Source organism: Saccopteryx bilineata, chromosome 2, assembly GCF_036850765.1.
Source record: "Saccopteryx bilineata isolate mSacBil1 chromosome 2, mSacBil1_pri_phased_curated, whole genome shotgun sequence".
NCBI classification, from domain to species: Eukaryota; Metazoa; Chordata; class Mammalia; order Chiroptera; family Emballonuridae; genus Saccopteryx; species Saccopteryx bilineata.
Window position 1 is genome coordinate 258,028,814 of NC_089491.1, and position 19,057 is coordinate 258,047,870.

The following is a 19,057-nucleotide window of genomic DNA, read 5'->3' on the forward strand; positions in this document are numbered from 1 at the left end:
ACCATGGGCTGGAAGGATTTTTACTTAATTTGGAGGGAAGTTTGGAAGGGTCTGACATGAGGTGTTTACAAAACCACTTTGGGTGGAGCATGTGCGTGCGTGCGTGCGTGCGTACTCTCAAAGGTCAGCAGTGACCCTTGAGCCACTGACTGAGGATTGAGGAGGCCAGAATGTCCACTAAATGGGAATGGGGGATTATGTGGGCCAGTCCAGAGAAAAGAGGAACTCCGGGGCAGACCTGAGAACCACACCCCAGACCTGGGACTGAGCTGCCCTCAGGCCGGCTTCTCCTGGGAGGGAGCTTGGGCATCAGTGTGGGGTTCCTGGGGCTCCCACACCTCATCACTGGGGCTCTAGCACACGAGGCTCAGAAGCTTGGTTTTTCCACTTGATACAGATACATGAGGGACATCTTAAAATTTTTTAAATTGATTTTAGAAAGAGTGAAAGGGAAAGAGGGAGAGAGAACCATGAATTTGTTGTTCCATTTATTTATGCATTCATTGGTTGATTCTTGTATGTGCCCTTACTGAGGATTAAACCCACAACCTTGGCATATTGGGATGACACTCTAACCAACTGAGCTACTCTGCCAGGGCAGGGGCATCTTTACATATTAGAAAAACAGAGGTGCTCTTAGTAGCTGTCTAATATTCTGTACCCCTCTTCCTAATTACACAACCACCCCTTCTGTTCTCTGGTTTTCAAATTTCACGGTGAATAGTGAATACTTTGGTAAACATCTTCACATCTAATATCCTTAAGATAAAGTCCCAGAGGAAGGAATGGGGGAAAGGGTACGGAGACAAAAGGTATGTGCCTCTACATGTGCTTAGACAACCTGGAAAAAAAGATGCTTCAGTGTTGACGGTTGCTCTCCCTTGGCGGCACCGCTGACTGCTAGGCATGGGTTTCTGGTAGGCTTTTCACAGTTCTGAGTTTTTCATATTTCTGAAAACATGTCTCAATTTTTAATTGTTAAAACCTTTTTATCCTGAAACAATTTGAGATGTGCAATAGATGATTTGCTTTTAAAACCAGGAAGACAGTAGTATGGGAGATTGGGGGTAAAGGTGAAGGTGATGGGGCAAGGAGGGGCCTGGCCACAAGCTCTGGGGGTGTCTACAAATATCTGGCTGGGATGGGAATGGGGGAATATGTAGGGGAGCTTCATGGGACTGCTGGCGGAAGAACAGGCCAGGTAGTCTGATGGCAAGCAGGCTTCCCAGGGAGGGGCACTGAGGGGGAGGCCAAAGAAGCCGATGGGAACCAAGGGGAGGGCCGCGTATGCCTGGCAGGGAAGCCGCCTGCCCATGGACACTGTGGGACCGCTGAGTGGGCATGGGGTGCAGGGGGGGTGGGGAGGGGCAGCTGCTCACCCACCTTGGCCTCCAGGACCTTCAGCCGCTCCGTCAGCTCTAACACTTTGCTGCAGTTGACACAGCCTATAAGAGGGACGAGGCTGAGGCTGGGGCCGGGGGTCCCAGGTTCCCCTTGGAGCCCCTCAGCCCCTGGAGGCAGATTGGGAGAAGTGAACAGACCCCTGATGACTCCAACCCAGAAGACAGCCCAGCACAGGGATGGGGCTGCAGAGAACAGCGCCCTGCAAGTTTCTCCCAGGGCAGAACCAGGGAGCCAACTCCTGTAGCATCTGCTTTCAAAATGACTCCTTTCCAGGAAGCCAAGGCAGGAAATCCTGTCATTTCCCACCTGGGTGGGGCTGTCTGGGCTTGCTGGCTTTGGGGACTGACACATTATAGTCTGGAACAGGCAGGCCACAGAGATGCCACCCATGACCCTCCCTCCAGAACTGTCGTCCAGCGCCTCCACCTCCTCAGCGATACCCCTTAGTGCAGTTGTAACAGCTCTGGCCTATTACAGCGCCTCCTGGCCGCCGGGTCCCGCTGAGTGCTTTACAAGCCGGACTCTCCAGTCCTTACCATAATCCTGTGTTTTGGCCAAGTGTCATCCCTGCTCATACCTGAGGACACTGAGCTCAGAGCAAGGATGGGCAAGTGAGGAGCAGGCATAAAGCCTGGGGCGAGTCCCAGTACTGCCCCTCCCTGGCTGTGGGGCCTCAGGCAGGGCATGTCCTCTCTCTGACCCCCAGCCTCCTCCTCTTTAAAATGGGACAGTGATGCCTTCCTGGGGGATAGGGACACAGCTGTGAGGTTTAAACAAGTTGAGGATGGAAAGCACCTGGCACAGTGCCTCGCACATTTGCAGACGCCCAGAGAAGAGTAGTTTAAATAAAAAGATGAAACCGCAGGCTCGGACCTGCATCTGCAAGAGTCTGGGGGTCATAGGTCTCGGGATGCCTGGGCTCAGGTCAGACTCTCCTCTGGGGCCCTTTCTCTCCCCCTCTAAGTTTTCTTTCCAGCCTGGGGCAGGACAGGGCAGGGCGCTCTTCCTGACCCTCCACTGCTAGACCCGGATGCCTTTTAGGGTGGTCACCACACTGCCCATGCCCTTCCAGGCCTCCCCAAGCAGCTGCTCCAAGACCCACCTGAGAAGGCCGTGGGCTGAAGCGTCACCCGCCGCATGGTGTTGCCCAGCCACCCGGGCTCCACGAAGCTGGAGGAGCCTGCAACTGAGGGACAGTGGGGATGAGAGCCCTGCTGGCCAGTGCCAGAACCCCGTGTCCTGCCTGCTACTCTAGCCCCAGCAGGGATCTCCACCCCCTTAGTGCAGAGGGAGGCAGAGGCCCAGCGATGTGGGGCAGTTTACATGGGTCACAAAGCATGAACTGGGTTTAGCTGGGCCAAGGTCGCCAGCTTGATGGGGCTGGGGAAAGAGAACTGACAATGGGTAGGCACCACGGTTAAGGCTGGGGGCTTCCCCAGTGACCCCAGAAAGCTGCATGTGCTAAAAGCCTAGAGGTAACAAGGCAAGGCTGGGTCCCAGCCCTGTCACTTGCTGATCTGTGTGACTTGTCCTCTCTGGACCTATTTTCCCATCTGTAAAATGGGGTCATAGGGCCTCTATATCTCCCAGGCTAGTGTGAGAGGAGAGTACAGTGATGCGTACAAAGGGCCCACTGTATGCACACAGGGCCTGGCACACAGTAGGCACTCAATGAACAGCAGTCGCGACACTGCTGTCCACCCTCTCCCCTCCCCACTTGGTGAGAAGACACTGAAGTAGACCCAGACCTGGTTTTAAATGAAAACCAGAGGGAGACTGGCTGCCTGGGAGGGCAGGGGGGCCGTTCCAGGAGCCCCCCCCCCTGTCATCACCCCTACGAGGAGCGGGTTGCTGGCTGGTCTGGTTTTGGACGCCTGGTTTTTGCCATAGCTGGAGGGACGAGCTGGCCAAGCCTGGGGTGGGGGTGCAGCTAGAAGGGGTCTGGAGCCAGCAGGGCAACTGCTCCCCACTGCCCCCCGAGCCTGCCTTTTAAGGCCACGAAGTGCTGTCTAGGGGGAGACAAGATCCAAATAAGGCGCGAGCCTGGCAGCTCACAGCCAAGCTGTGGGTTGGTGCAGGGAGTGCAAGGCGCCAGGAACTCAAACCAGACTGGTCCTTCTGGCCAGCCCCCAAAACGGAGGCTGCCAGACTTGCTCTAGGTCCCACCACGGGGCCTGTGCTCAGGCTGGACCTACATGACCCACATCCCCTCCCCAGGGACCTGTGACTTGCCCCAGCGCAGGGGTAAGTCTTACCCGGGAACGAAGAAAGGTAAATTGGCAGCCCAGGGCTGAAGCAGGGGATGGGGGCTCTGTGAGCAGGAGAGAGGGATGCCAATGTGAGCCATGACCAGGGCTGTTTCACGTAGCCCAGTTGGACCCTACAGGGTAGGTAATAATAGTAACGGCTAACACTTGTTTAGCACTCACGCTGGGCCTGGCACATTCTAAGCACTTCACGTGTACAATCTGAACTCATTATCCTCGAATGAGTCGTGGCTAGTATCACCTCCACATTACAGATGGGGAAACTGAGGCACAGGGCCGCTTGGTCTTTATCGCTCCTCTGTCCCTCATGCCCAGATAAATGGATGAGTAAGTATGGCTCTTTCCCCTTGGGGGGAAACAAGACAGAGAGGTGAAGTGACTGGCCCTCGGTTGTCTACCTGAAGGCTGGAACCAGGATTTGAACCCAGGTTAATCTAACTGCAGGGCCCAATCTCCTCTCTCCTAGGCCACCAGCACCTTGAGTCAGCCCAAAGTCCCACTGGGGAGCCACCGGGAGGCCCAGTGCCAGAGGAAATGCTGGTTTCTGAGAAGAACGGCCCCGCCAAGCCCTCCTCGCCGCCTTTGCTCCAGGTGAAGATGTAAAAGGCCATTTTATTACTCTTTTCAGGAAGTTGACCAAAAGAGCGGCCAACCCTCCAAGCCCGTGAAGTTTGGATTTTCTCTCGTGGAAACTTGGGCAGAGCCTGCCCTCTGCTCTACCTTGCTATGGTTTCCCCTTTTTCTCTTCGTCACTTTCCACTCTCCAACATGTCACTGACTGTGCCAGGTCCCCATCCCACTGGCTGGAGCTTGTACCCCACCAGGGCAGGGGCCCCTCTGTCTGGTGCCTGGCCTGGAAAGGGGCCTGGCACACAGTAGGGCCCCAGTGGCCTGAATAAACCTTCTGTTGATGAATGCATGACTCACTGGCTGAACATGAATTTAAAGCAAGCAAACAAAATAAAAGGCAAAATAATGGGACAGCAGACTTAACTGTTTTGAAAATGAGCATAAATGGTCTCATGTCACACTAGGGTGTCCCTGAGTTATTATTAATCCATGAATTGGCTCAAAGTAATTGTGAGTTAAAAGTAAAAAGAAAAAAAGGAAAATTCAAAGAACTAACAAAATTGGCAAAAAAACCTAGAAAATGTTGGCTTTAAATTCAGGATTCACAAAAAATCATCCCCTAACTCCCCCAAATTCTGATAAATGGACAGAAATACTTTAAGGGACAAACCAGGTTGAAAAATACAACACAAAGAATTCCCATAGAGAAAAGCCACGGGTTGGGGGGGAGGTCTCTTATAGGACAAAAATGTCACATCCTTCCTGGTGTTAGGCCAGGGCCCCTGAGCAGGCCCCCCTCATCCCAGCCTGGTGGTCCATCCTGACAGGCCTCCTCCTATCCCCATCGTCACCCTCCTAGGAGTTCCAAGCTGGTCCGAGGACCACAAACTCCTATTCCACTCCGGGAACCTGACAGTGGACCACTTCCCACCACCCGGGAGGTCCCTCTCCACTGGCCACACACACACTGCCTTCCTACCATCACCCCCACAGCTGCTGTTCCCATGTCATCTCCTCCAGGAAGCCTTCCTGTGGACCTCAACAGACCAGGGCACCCACCCCAACTCCCTGGAAGCTCTCATCACTCTGTCTTGACCTCTATGAGGCCAATGCCATCTGCAGTCTCTAGCCCTGTGTCCCCATAAACAGCTGCCCTTCCCTCTTCCCAGTGCTGAGCCCCTTGTCATTGGCTTCTCATGGGAACACAGGCTCAGAGAGGCTGTCCAGCCACATAGCAGGACCAGGGAAGCTGAGATTCAAACGCCGACCTAAGCTGAGAATGAGGTGTGAGAAATTAGGGAGTGCCTGTGGCCTCCCCCTGACTTTCTCTCCCAGAAGAGGAGCCAAGAAAGGGGCTTCCTTGTTCACAAACCACCGGCCAGGTCAGCGGGGTCCAGTAACCACAGGCCACCGGGGAATAGCCTCCCCAGCCTCAGCCCAGGTCTCCTCCGGGGAATTCACTTTGCAAATGTAAATATTTGCTCCTGTTGGCCTGAGCCAGGGGTTGGGGTCAGGACTGGGGCCGGCAGCTCCAAGAACCCTCCAGCAGGCTTCTGGGAGCTTCAGTCTGTGACTAGCCTAGCCCTTCTTTAGGGTATAATGAGGTTCCCGTTCATTTCCTGTGCACCCACTTTACACCAGGCCCATAACAGGCACTGGAGACACCAGAAGAGTGATGGCAGGGTGGGGCCACCATAGCCAGGTTGGAGCTCCAAGGAGTCACAGGCAGAGGGCACAGCCACTGCCCAGGCCATTGGGTGGGAGCAAAGGCCAGTGTGGACTGGGAGGGCAGAGAGGGGAGCTGCCTGGCTGGGGGTGGAGGGTGCACTGGCCAAGAGTTGGGAGGTGAGGCTACCAGGTCTCCCAGACAGGAGTGGACACAGGCAGATTCATGCATTGTTTAGCCCCCGGGACTCTGAATTCGCAGAGTAAAGCACAGGGTGGGATCTGGTTAGCGTGTGAAAGATGTGTGTGGGAAGGGCCCAGCCTTGGATGGTGGAGAGACCAAGGGCTCAAGAAGGGCCCCAGGCTGGAACCTCCAATCTGCTCTTAAGCTTTTGTGCTGTGTGACCTTGGGCAAACTTCCTCCCTCTTGGTTCACTATCTTGGAAGACAAGAGATGTAGGGGCCCACAACGGGGGAAGATTCATGTGCACTGAGGACAGTGGGTCAGTGAGGGGGAAACAGAGGCAGCCTGGCTCCAGGGAAGCCCATGGGAGAGGATGGCAAGAGAGCCCCCAGTTCTTCTATCTTTCTATCTGGGAGGAGGTGGGGCTGAGATTGGCTTCTGCCAGCCTCATGGTGCCCCAAATGTCTGACCACACTCCCCCTGGAAGTCCTCAGCCAGTGCCACTACAGAAGAAAGATCTTGGCTCTGGGTCAGACTGATGGTCTTTGAATCCCGTTGTGATCCTGAATAGGCATTCCCCTCTCCCAGCCTCAGTTTCCACATCTGGACCTTCTGCACTATGACACAATGGCATGACGCAGGTGGGTACAAGTCACGCTGCTTGGCATAGAGGTTGGTGGCAACTTTCCTTCCCTTGTCATTATTACTGCAGGAGGCAGGGGACGCTGCAGACTTAGGTCAGGGTCATGATGCTTACTTGCTGTGTGACCTTATGTAAGACCCTCACCCTCTCTGAGCCTCACTTTCATTGTCTGAACAAAGGGGCTGATAGCAAGAGATCTGTCTGAAGAGAGCCCCTAGAAGCAGGATGACATGGTGTCACAGCAGAGCTCTTCAGCCCAGGCCACTCAGCAGGTCAGGACCAGCCCACAAAGTACATTCGGGCTTTTGTTCTTCCTTGCCTATTGTTTCTGAAGGAGTGGGCAGCCAGTAAGAGCCTCAGCCAGACTCCCTCCCTGCCATCCAACCCCACCTCCCACAGCCTAAATGAGGCCCACTCTAGTCCCATCCTCATGGGTTGTCATGAACATCAAAGGACCATCCTCCCACCTCACAATGAGCATTTATTTCCATTATGCAGACTGTAAGAGCCATGAAGTCTGCAGCCTCAAGGTTAAGTTTGGAGACCCAAGGCCTGTTTGCTGAGCAGCTGACTGAGAGATGGGGTCTCAGAGGTTGGAGGCAGGGCGGTCCCTGGGAGCCACCACAGAAGTCCCAGCACAGGGGCCAAAGAGAAGACATTTATGGAACATCTACTATGGGCAAGGAATGATAATAATAAGGTGTGAGGGGGGTACTTTTCAATCTCAGGTGACTTCCAGATGGAGCCAAAGTTCAGAGGTTAAATGACTTGCCCCAGGTCATACAGCAGAGCACAGATGATCCAGCGCTAGCTTCTGGAAAGGTGGGTGTTCCCTCTCCTTTAGCCCAGTCTTCCCTGGTGACGCAACTCTATGGCCCTAAGGTCATGTCATAGTACTGCACAGACCATGAGGGCAGACACCAGCAGGGGAAACAGCTCGGGAAGCCGGCTTGAACCCGGCTGTCAGAGGAAGGGCAGGGCCTGGGATAGGCCAGCAATGTCCCATGCTTCCCGACCCCCATCCCCAGAGCCCCAGTAGAGCAGTCTTCCTGAATACGCAGACCTGGTCATCCTGTTACTCAGCTTCCACCCTGTGGGTTGGAAGAGGCCAGTCATTCCTGTCCATCAGAAACAGTGCCTACCATGGGCCCCCATGCAGCTGCTTAACTTCAGCTTCACAACACCCCTGGAAGGCAGAGACTAGTATCCTGGCCACATCACAGGTCAGGACACTGAGGCTCAGTGCAGGGGTGCCCCAGGCTGCTGCAACAGCAGCTTGGTGCCCTTTAGAGAAGGTGCCCTCCCTCTGAGTGGGCACGAGATAGAATGCTGCTTGAATTGCAGCCTCCCCGCCCCCCTAGACAGGGCTCTTTTTTTTTTTTTTTTTTTTAATTTATTTATTTATTTTATTTTTTACAGAGAGAGGGATAGACAGGGACAGACAGATAGGAATGGAGAAATGAGAAGCATCAATCATTAGTTTTTCATTGTGCATTGTGACACCTTAGCTGTTCATCGACTGCTCTCTCACATGTGCCCTGACCGTGGGCCTTCAGCAGACCAAGTAAACCCTTGCTCGAGCCAGCGACCTTGGGTCCAAGCTGGTGAGCTTTTGCTCAAACCAGATGAGCCCGCACTCAAGCTGGCGACCTCGGAGTCTTGAACCTGGGTCCTTGGCATCCCAGTCCGACACTCTATCCACTGCGCCACCGCCTGGTCAGGCTAGACAGGGCTCTTGCACAACAACTTGCACAATGCACGGGGAGTCCCCGGCCTAAGGCCACACAGCTGGTGTGTGGCAGAGCTGGCCTGGCCCACGAAGCTCAGAATAACCCCGTCTCCAGGCTGGGACCTACCTGAAGGCCCTGCAGAGGGAGCTGGCAGACATCAGGATTGGCCTGACCCATCCCATCTTGTACCCCTGCCGAGCCATCATCAGAGCTCCCAGCCCTTTGCCTGGTGCCCAGATGCACGCCTCCAGCTGCTGGACTCAGGGGCATGGGTGCCGCATCCACCTGTCCTCTCTCCTCACCCCCTCCACGATGGCCCCACAGACCTGGGAAGGTCTGTCCTTGGGAGTGGAGCCAGGACAGAGTGGTCTTTGTCTGGGCAGGCCCTGCTTGGGCTCAGGCCCTTTAGGCCCAGGTGGCCCCACACCCTGGAGATTTGCCCCCTCTCTATCGCCAGCTCCTCTGTGGCCTCCTTGGCAGTAGCCCCTCCTGGCTGGCTCTCCTCCTGGCCCCCAGGGTCTTGCCTTCCCCTCTTCCTTCCACCAGGGAGGGGAGGGTGATGTCCCCAGCGGCCTTTCATGCCTGCTTCAGCCTCCCACACTGGCCTTGGTGGCTGCCTCTCTGTACAGGACCCCCACCAGGCTTTGGGCTGCTTCCTTCTCCCCGGCCACCCCACTCCTCCCCAGTTCCACTGGGGCCTCCCCCACCCCCATCAAAACCCATCAGGCCCCCTCCCTGCTCCACTTTGTGGTAAGCCCTGCCTCCACCCCACATGACTCTGGGCATTCCACTCCACATTTCCAGGCCCCTGGTGCCCCCTCTGCGAACCGGGGCTGTTGTGGGGTCCCTGGGAGGTGAAGCATGTAAATCTTTCAAGAAGCACCTATGAATGGTGACTTCTGTTAGCATTCCCTTGATTCGGAGGCCGTGTTTCACACATTCGTGTTTCTGGCATCAGAACACTCCTGCTACTGATGTTCACATTAACACGCCACTCTGGGGCCCCGAGTACCTCTTGCTGTTGAGGTGCTTTCAGTCCTGGTTCTCAGGCTGGTTTTAGGCAAGTCCATTCTCTTTAAGGCCATTCTTGGAAATACAGCCCTTGGTGCCCAAAAAGCTTCCTCTCACTGGGTTCAGCCAGGCAGCAGGAATGGGCGTGGCCTAGACCACTTAGCAGAGAGGCAGGTGGCCTCCAGGAGAGGTCATGCCGGGTAACCCTGAGGCCAAGCTCCAGGTAGGCTGCCTCCCCTGACCCCTGCTGGGGGCTCAGCCCCGAGCCACCCTCATGGCATGCAGAGAAGTGGGGTGGGGTGGGCAGGGTCCCTCTGCTTGGGACACACTCCACACATGGGGCGACCATCTGAGTCTTCCCACCCCTGCGGCCCTCTGGGGAGCCAGGCAGACCAGGGTTCCACCGTGACGGCCACTGCCTTCCTGACCGACAGTTTCCTCCCCTGCACGAAGGGTATAACTATCTTCCCTTGTTGACCCACTGACCTAAGCAGCGCTTTGCTTCCATGAGCTATTACCACAGCCCATGGAAAGCCTGGTTTTTTTCCATGTTTGGAGGAAAAGCTTGGGATGGTGACTTAAGACGTGAGCTACATAGCATGTATTAAGTTTCTCCACGGGGTCACAAGGGGGTCACAAGAGTCTCCCATGAGGCAAGCTGGTCAACACCCGTGAGACAGCAGGCACTGACTGTGTCCGAGCCAGTCCTCGCTGGAAGCTCTGAGCAGGGGCCCACAGTGTGTGTGGCACAGTCCCTGCAATATCTATGGACTTAGCAACAGTTTACTACTCCCTCCCATTCGTCCTCAGGGAAGCATGTGGCCCGAGCCTGGGGGCAGTCCTACCTTCCTCGCAGCTAGCCCCCGAGTGCCCAGGGCAGCACCTCCACTCCCGGGCGGTCACTGTCTTGTACATCACCTTGTATGTGGGTCTCACCACGGTTCTGTAGCTGAAAGAGTGTCCAGGAAGCCCAGCTCAGACAGGGTCCCTGGCTGTTTCTCCCCCTCTCCATGGGGACAAACCCAGAGCCCCCAAGGTCTTCTGCCCCCTCCTTTGGAGCCTCTATCTTCTTGCATAGAAGGATTCAGCCCTTCTATGGATTCTAGGATCCTAACCTTTCAGCCTTGGGGATTTGGATATCAACTGGACAAGAAGCCCCTACAAACTGAAACAGCTGTCCCTAGCAGTGAATGCTTACTGAGTGAAGACATGTGGGTGAATGGTGGAACTCCTCCCCCAGGAAGCCCTCCAGGGTACCCCAAGAGCACAAGGGGAGGTGCTGAGAAGGGGCACAGGGTCAATGCTCCCTTTGCTCCACCCAGTCTGGGGTGCCAGCCTTTCCCTGCACACCCTATGCACTCCCACCACCAGGCCTTTGCCCATACTGCCTCCATCTGGAATGCCATCAGCAACTTCTCTAGCACGGTCTCACTCACCTGTTCCCCGGGCAGCTCATGGGCCAGGGGCAATTCTGCAGCACTCGCTGAAGGTACGTGCCATTTTGCACATGGCACGAGATGGTGCGGGTCACCACATACGAGCACCAGTTCCTGAAACAGATCCCCAGAGAGAAAGCTCAGCCATGTGCAGTCCCCTGCCCAAGACTCTGGGAGGATGAGTGAGAAGGTCTGTGTTCTCTCCAGAATCCCCGAGTCTCCAGGCAGAGACCCCCCAGAGCTCTCAGAGTCCTTTGGGTCCCACTGGGGTCTGTGCTGCTGTGGCTGGAGAGCAAGACCTTCCTCTCGGGAAGTCTTAGGGAATGAGCTCCGGGGGACGAGATGGGAACAGGGCAATTTTGAAGGACCTCTCCCTTCTCAACATTGCTTCTCTCGCACCCTGACCCATCCAGGCCACCACTGCCTCTGTCCCTCACTTGGATAACAGCAGTGGCTCCTCAAACTTGTCCTTGAGTCTCTTCCCAGAGGGAGTATCATGAAATGGAAACCTGGCCTTGCCTCCCCTCCACTCAGCCCTCTAGGTCTCCTGTGCCCACACCTGCCACAGACCCCTCAGCCTAGGCCTCTGCTCATGCTGAGCCCACTACCTGGAGCACCTCTTCTCCACTTCCCCATCGGCAACCCCTACCTTCAAAGCTCCACCATGCTGTCACCTCTGCCCTTTCCCACCTCCACCTCCACCTGAGCAGAACTGATGGTCCCTGCCCCGGATCCTGCAGTGCTCTGTGTAACTGTCTTGCTGAATAAAGCTGATGATTCACGCCTGCCCCTTCTCTCTGCTGACAGGTGAGAGGAGAGGCCCTGTCTCACTTATCCTTATGTCCCCTCTGTGTGACAGCCAGGATGTACAATGTCCCAGGCATGGAGGACTGACTTCTTCAAATGCTAACTAATAATCATATTGCACTGCATATATTGAGTACCTACTGTATGCTAAGGGTATTTATATCATCTTCCCACAGTGATCCAGGAACACACCCCTCCCCATTTTACAAAGGGGTAAATTGAGGCTCGGGAGGGGAAAAAAACACCCATGTCACAGAGCTGATGTATGGTAGAGCCAGACTTGATCCTAGGAATATGGATGGCCCAGCTTGGCCCCTAACTCCATCTCAAAGGCCTCAACTCCTCTCCCCTCTCCATCTCCCGAGCCATGGTCTATGGCTCTGTGAAGGCTCTGGCCTGGGAACCAGCTGACCCCAGGCTCCGGGCCACAAAGGAAATTCTGGTGGGGTGGAGGGCTCAGGCTGAGAAAGGTCACCTGAAACAGTCCCTCCTTTCCCAGCCTCAGAAAAAACACAGGTTCCATGACCCTGTGCAAGGCTGAGGGCCACTGAGCACCTGGAATGTCCCAGCCGTCATAGAGGGGCCTGCCGCCACTGAACTCCTGCCCCCTAACTGCTGCTCCACCCCCACCCAGGTCTACCTAAAGGAGAAAGTCCTGGGCTGGGACCAGTCTTCTATTCGATGTGGGACCCTGGGGAAGTCCTTTTCCAGTTCTCTGTCACGCTGGAACCAGTCCAGGAGGTGGGAACAGCTTAGCCAAAGGCATGGAGGTGTGGAAGCCGGAGAAGGGATGGCTCTGACGTGGCAGAAGCTCAGCCGAGCCCTGGGCCAGCCACCCTATGGAAGAGGTGACAGGTGCTCGCTGCAGTGCCATTGGGAATAGTGAGAAACTGGGAACAGCCTAAGTAGGACCACTAGACACGGATGCTCTGAAAGAGCCCAAGGTCTCCATGTGCCTGGTTAAGGGGGAGAAAGGCCTGTGCAGATCAACAGAGAAAGGTTGCATTTCTATTACACTAAGAAAGGAAGAGAAAGTCAGAGGACTACTTATGCATGTATGCTCATATATAGCATGTATGAACAAAGTTAGGGAAAATCACATGCTCACATAAAATTGCCACCTCTGGGGGTGCAGAGGGGTTTTTCATAGGTCCCATCTCCTGTGCTCACAGCAGCCTCTGGTTATGGCTGCTGGGCCCAGGGCCTTCCATGCACCTGATTATTAGTGCCACTTTACAGAAGGGAAGACTGAGGCTCTGGGGTCTGGGATGTACCCATGATGAGTGACACAGTCATATTTGGAGCTCAGGTCTGTTTGACCCCAGAGCTTGTGTTCTTTTTATTATTATTATTATTTAATTTTTATTGTATGTTTCTTTTTTTTATTTTATTTTATTATTATTATTTTTTTTTTAGAGAAGAGAGACACACAGAGAGAGAGAAGGGGGGAGAAGCAGGAAGCATCAACTCCCATATGTGCCTTGACTGGGCAAGCCCAGGGTTTTGAAATGGCGACCTCAGCGATCCAGGTTGATGCTTTATCCACTGTGGCACCACAGGTCAGGCCAGAGCTTGTGTTCTTTTTTTTTTTTTTTGTATTTTTCTGAAGCTGGAAACGGGGAGGCAGTCAGACTCTCGCATGCGCCCGACCGGGATCCACCCCGCACACCCACCAGGGGGCGATGCTCTGCCCATCCGGGGCGTCGCTCTGTTGCGACCAGAGCCACTCTAGCGCCTGGGGCAGAGGCCATGGAGCCATCCCCAGCGCCCAGGCCATCTTTTGCTCCAATGGAGCCTTGGCTGCGGGAGGGGAAGAGAGAGACAGAGAGGAAGGAGAGGGGGAGGGGTGGAGAAGCAGATGGGCGCCTCTCCTGTGTGCCCTGGCCGGGAATCAAACCCGGGACTTCCGCACGCCAGGCTGACGCTCTACCACTGAGCCAACCGGCCAGGGCCAGCTTGCGTACTTAACCTTATGCTGAATACGTTTTTCCTAATGAACATGTGGGGATTTTATAAGTTTAAAGAGATATATTCCCAAAGGCTCCCTACCCTTTAAAGCCTTTGGGTCCCTAGAACTGTGGTTTTAAACCTGTTGGGGTTTTGTTTGGAGGAAGATAAGCCCCTGTGGGAAAGTAATGCGAGTTGTGGCTCCTCCTCAGAAAAATGCACAGAATTTGGGGTTTAAGTTCAGGGTGGCTCAGGTGGTTCAGCCTGTCTCCCACGATGGCCCAGGGCTTTGTGAGTGAAGGAAGAAGGGAGGGAGGGAGCAACCCAGGCAGAAGACAGAGGTCTAGACACAGGAGGGGGCCCTGGGCACAGAATGAAGACCACATGCCACTGGACAGGCTCATACGTACAATATTCAGGCACATGCATCAATATGCACACACAGTGTACACAGGTATATACAGATGCACGTGTGCACACTCACATATGCGTATATGCACACACACAGACCCATCTAAGGACACACACACACACACACACACTCACAACCCTGAGCATTTGGGGGAGCATACAGTCACACCGAAGCAAATCCTACAGAATGGCTGTCCTGTTTGCACTAGGGTCCCCACGGCAGACACAGGGCTGTGCACCCTCACACACTCACATGGACTGTGCTGGGGGAAATGGCCCCGTGACCGCCCACAACGGCACTAGCTGCCCCTCTTTGGGGAGCTAGAGAAAACATTTTTCTTCCTTAATTAAAATCTCCCCCTTGTGGATTGCTGCATGGTTTATTTCCCACAAGTTAGAGTTGGCTTGAATCTTCTGTTTTAGGAGACACGAAGCTGGCTGCCAGCTAGCTAGACATTATAGACAGGAGAGGACACTCAGGCCAGGGGGGTTCAAGGTCAGCCCTTTGTTCTCTCCCTCTGGGGGTCACAGGTAACCACACTTCACCCCTCCCCGGCCTTGGAGACCTCAGCCCCACTGCCCCCAGGATGAGCCTGAGATCCCTTACAGGGTCCCAGCCTGGTCCTGCTGCCCTCTCGCCCCTGGTCCACTTTCCACAGGCAGCGGGAGCTCTTTGTAAAGCACAGACCTAATGCTGCCACGGTCGCCATGGAGTCCACAGCCCACAGTGGCTCCCAGCGCCCTGGGAGCCCTGACTGCTCTGTCCCACATGCTGCCCCTCTCTTGCACACTCCTGCTGCCTCTCTGACCTTCCTACCCTGCCTCCCATGTGCTGCATTCCCACCCCTCACATCTTCGGATACTAGGTTCTCTGCCTGGAAAGTCCTCCCGCTGCTCCGGCAAACTCCTATTCACCACTGAGGTCTTAGTTTCTGAGGACCCCAGCAGAGGCGGACACCTCCAGGGGTCCCAGCTGCCCTGAGCATTTGGGGGAAGGACATGTGCCAAGCCAAGATGGGGTTCAGCCTGAGGGCACTCAGAGAGATTTGCTTAGAGACTGAGAGTCACGGCCCTGAGCAGAGGAGCCAGGACCCAGGTTCCCAGAGACGTCTGCAGCCCCTGGAATCCTGCTGTCCCTGCGGGCTTCCTTTCCTGGACTGTGGTAGGTGATAAGCTACCCAAGAACCTGATGAGGCTGGGCCACTTCCTGTGGGATGGGCAAGGGCAGGGGCCGGGAGGAGGCAGCCCTTCTGTCCTGGGCCTGTCACTTCTGCCCACTCAGCACCTTCTGGGTCCCCAGAGGCCACCGGGGGAGAGAAAACAGGCCAGACCAGCTCAGCCTGGCACCAGCTGCCCCCACTGGTCCCCCTACACACACCTGCCTTCCACCCTCTGCCACGAGGGGCCCAGGGGACTTTGTCTCTGCGGGGCCCAGGGCTGCGATCCGGAACAGTGATAGGGGCTAATTGCAGGAGGCAGCCAAGCAGGCTGGGGGCCAAGGGCCGTTATGAAAAGGAGAGGAAAGAAAGGAGATGTACCGGGTGGGGGTGGGGTGACTAGAGCCAGAACCCCCGCACTGGAGGCCAAGTTCCATTCCTAGCTCTGCTGCTTCCTAACACGGTGACCTTGGACAAGGTCCTGATCTTCTCTGGGCCTCACTTTGTCCACCTGCAAATGGGGACAGCAGATTCTCCTCTGGTAGGGGAGGTTTCACACAAAATGCTTAGCATGGTATTGAAAATTCTTGTTCCTGGACTATGACACAGGCCCCACAGCTCACAGCTGTGGTCCAGGGCCTTCCCTGGGGCTTGGGGACACTAGCACGGAATCTTCTACACTAAGTCCTCCTCTCGACTGCAGAATAGAGATGGTCAGGCTCTGCATTTTACAGAGGGAGCAACTGAGGCTCTGAGAGAAGTCACCTACCTAGGCCACTCATGTGGGAATGGAGCTGGGATTTGAGTTCTCTGGAGAGGGGCTGGGAAGAGTATTCTCCACTCTCCCTGATCTCACAGGAAGCCAGGACTGCAGGGGGAAGAGGCCTGGGCCAGGACATTGGTGAGGGCTTTAACTCTAGAGGAGGGCTCAGGCTGGAAGGGACCTCAGAGGGGCAGGAAGCAGCCCAGCAGGGACTGGAGGAAGAACAGGGGTAGGGGGGAGCCCAGGCAGCTCTGCACAGCCCTGGGGCACCCTGGTTGGGGGGGTCTCAAAGTCTCACCACATTCCTGGGGCTGGGGGCGGCCCCTTGGATGCCTTCCCGGGCCTCCCCCTCCCCAGGCACAAAGCCTCTTTTCTGCCTCTTGTCCCTTGGCTGCCAAGGGGCGCCTGGGGCGTCGGGCTGGGGTGGAGGGAGGGCTGATGGGGCAGAGACATCCCCTTGCTGTTTCCAACGATGCTGGGATGGGGCCACAAGGGGAAGTCCTGGCAGCTGAGGACCACAGATTCCTCCAGCTAGGGGTCCCTTCCCCCACCCAGTGTTGGTGATAGCAGGAACTACTATATGTCAGGGCCAGTGCTGGTCCTTTCCATGGGGACTATCCATCCTGAGAACAGGCTGCGAGCAGGGGATGAGGGGAGGAAACTGAGAAGAAAAGTGAGACCTAGGGCTGTGAAATGACCTGCCTGAGGTCACACATTGAGTGAGTGAGGCAGCCAGGGCCAGAACCCCTAACTTCTATCCATGACTGCACACCTTACCAAACCTGCAAGCTGATAACCTCTGCTGGGTGAAGAGGACACTGGATTTGAAAACTGTCTGGCCTGGACTGTGGAGCGTCTATTCCTTTCTAGGGCTGTCTGTAACATGGGAGCCATGGCAGTGCCCCCGGGGCTTTTGTGATGCTAGGCTACTGTGAGCCTTCTGTGAACAGATAGAGTGACAGTCTCGAGTGACCACCAGATATCTACCCACAATCACTATCCTGCTCCCATCCAGGATGCCCAAAGCACGAGGGACCCAGCTTGGAGGGCCCTGGCTGGCTAGACGGCAGTCTGGACCTTAACTCCTCTCAGTCATCACCCTGATTCTGACAATGGAATTCTCAGTTCAGAGTCTTGGTCATCTTAGCATCTGGGATCCTGGGGAGTTCACATCCATGTCCTGGGCAGGCTGGGCAGGTCATATCCCCTCTCTGAGCCTCAGTTTCCTCCTCTATGAAAGAGAACACAAAAATGCATCATTCCTAAGGTAGCCGGGAAGGTTCTAGAGCAATGGAGGCAGGTGGAATACCCAGCCTGTGTAGGCCAGTGGTGGTCAGCATGCAGTAGGTGGTGGCTGTCGCACTGTGCCTATCCCATACAACTGCTCTTCTGGCCTCTGATGCCTCAGTCACCTCTCCCAGCTCTGCCTATGTCACCTGCTCTTGCTAGTCCAATGTGGGCCTGCTGGCCCCAACCACTGGGCAAGGAGAATTTCTGAAAAGAACTAAAGCAAAGCTGTAGGAGGTGGGGGCTGGGTAGGCATTTAAATGTGATGAAAAGGCCTGGAGAGGCCTGGCTACTCCATATTGTCTGCCCAGCTAGCCCTTAAGACCCTTAAGAGGGGACCCCAGTAGGGATGGAGCTTGCAGCCAGGACAGGGGCCAGGCAGGTTTAAACAGTGCCATTAAGGCCAGAAAGACACAGATTTGAATCCCAGCTGTTCTATTAATGGCCCATAAGCCTAGACAATTATGTTAATTTTCTGGGGCCTCAGTTTGCTCATCTGCGAAATGGGAACAAATGCTCCCAAACCTCATTCAATCCTTGAAGGATTAATGACACTGCATAGAAAGGGCCCCCCTCACTGGTACTGGAAGATGCTCCACAAACACCAGCAGAGAGAATGTCCCCAGCTCCTGAAAGAGAGGCAGGAAGACAGAGTACTACCTCCTATCTCTGTCCAAAATGCCAGGCCCCTGGGGGCCGACACTGACCCAGGGCCACTGAAACTCCACCCCAGTCTTCTTCCTCCCAGGGAAATAATAAATAGCTGGTACTAAAAAAAGCTAGGAGCAAGGAAAAGGAAGGAGAGTCCCCAGACGTCAGCTAGGGGGTGTCCTGGGCTTTCTTATGTGCCGGGCGGGGGTGGGAAGTGGCGGTTTGCGTTAGGGAGACCCAAGTCCCGGGGGAAGGGTTGTTCTCCTTCCCCTCCTCTGTGGCTCTAGGGGTGAAATGGTTAGGGGGGCGTGGAGGAGGCTGTTGAGGCAGGCTGGCTCCGGACACATGAAGAAGGGAACCCCCATTTCTGGGAGCCTCTGCCAGATAGTGAGGTGGCCCAGGATCCCTGCCCCCACCCAGGATGGCACTTTGGTGGGGGATCAGGTCCTTTTTCCAAACCCAGGCTCGTTGCGGGGGGAGGGGGACGAGGCGGGGTGGGAAGGGATGCCTGAAGTCTGGCCCCAAACCCGGGCTGGCAGAGCACAGAGGTGGTGGTAGGAGCCAGCCCTTACCTGCGTCCGGCGAACGGGGCTCCCCCGACGCTCCACGCGGCGCTGCCTCCCGGGAGCAGGAGCCCGAGGCAGAGCAGCACCCAGGCTAGCGGGCCGCCCATGCTGCGCCCGGCGCCCTCCGCGCGAGGCCCCTCGCCGTCGCCGCCCCCAGCCTGCAGTCCACGCCCGCCCGCGCCGCCAGCCGCCCCGGACGCACGGATCCCGGTTCCCAGCGCTGTGGCGGGAGGGCGGCAGGGAGGCGGGCGCGGGGCGGGGGCGCGCCTCCGGGCCTCGCCCGGCCCCTCGGCGCGGCCCCCCGCCCCCTGCGCTGCCGCTGCCAACCCGGAAGGAGCCCCGGGGGGCCGGGCGCCCCCGCCAGGAGGCCCGCCAGGTGGCCCACCTGGTCCTGGTGCTCTGCTCCGCGTGGTCCTTTTGGGGGCGGGGTGCCAGTACCGAGATGCCCTCCCACGTGTTGCAGAATCGGGGACTGAGTCCCTGGGCCGCGGTCTCATAGCGGCCATGACCCGAGGCCACCAAGCCTGAGCTAATGATATAGGAGCCTCCCCTCTTTTT

At 56.0% G+C, this 19,057-nt stretch overlaps 1 protein-coding gene across 10 annotated transcripts in view; it reads right to left on the reverse strand.

Annotated features, from left to right (window-relative positions):
* The window catches only part of EMID1 (EMI domain containing 1), a 42,455-nt gene extending 23,744 nt beyond the window's left edge, over positions 1–18,711 (reverse strand). For all 10 annotated transcript variants that reach the window (XR_010729281.1, XR_010729282.1, XM_066260216.1 and 7 more), the window contains exons 1-5: positions 18,506–18,711; positions 10,911–11,024; positions 10,320–10,423; positions 2,507–2,590; positions 1,384–1,445 (exon numbers count right to left, since the gene is read on the reverse strand). Coding sequence is in view for 8 of the 10 variants with exons in the window: in XM_066260216.1 (XP_066116313.1) it covers positions 1,384–1,445; positions 2,507–2,590; positions 10,320–10,423; positions 10,911–11,024; positions 18,506–18,606 (465 nt within the window). In the remaining 2 variants the exon portion in view is untranslated. The remainder of the gene's footprint in view (positions 1–1,383; positions 1,446–2,506; positions 2,591–10,319; positions 10,424–10,910; positions 11,025–18,505) is intronic.
* Positions 18,712–19,057: the final 346 nt, after the last annotated feature.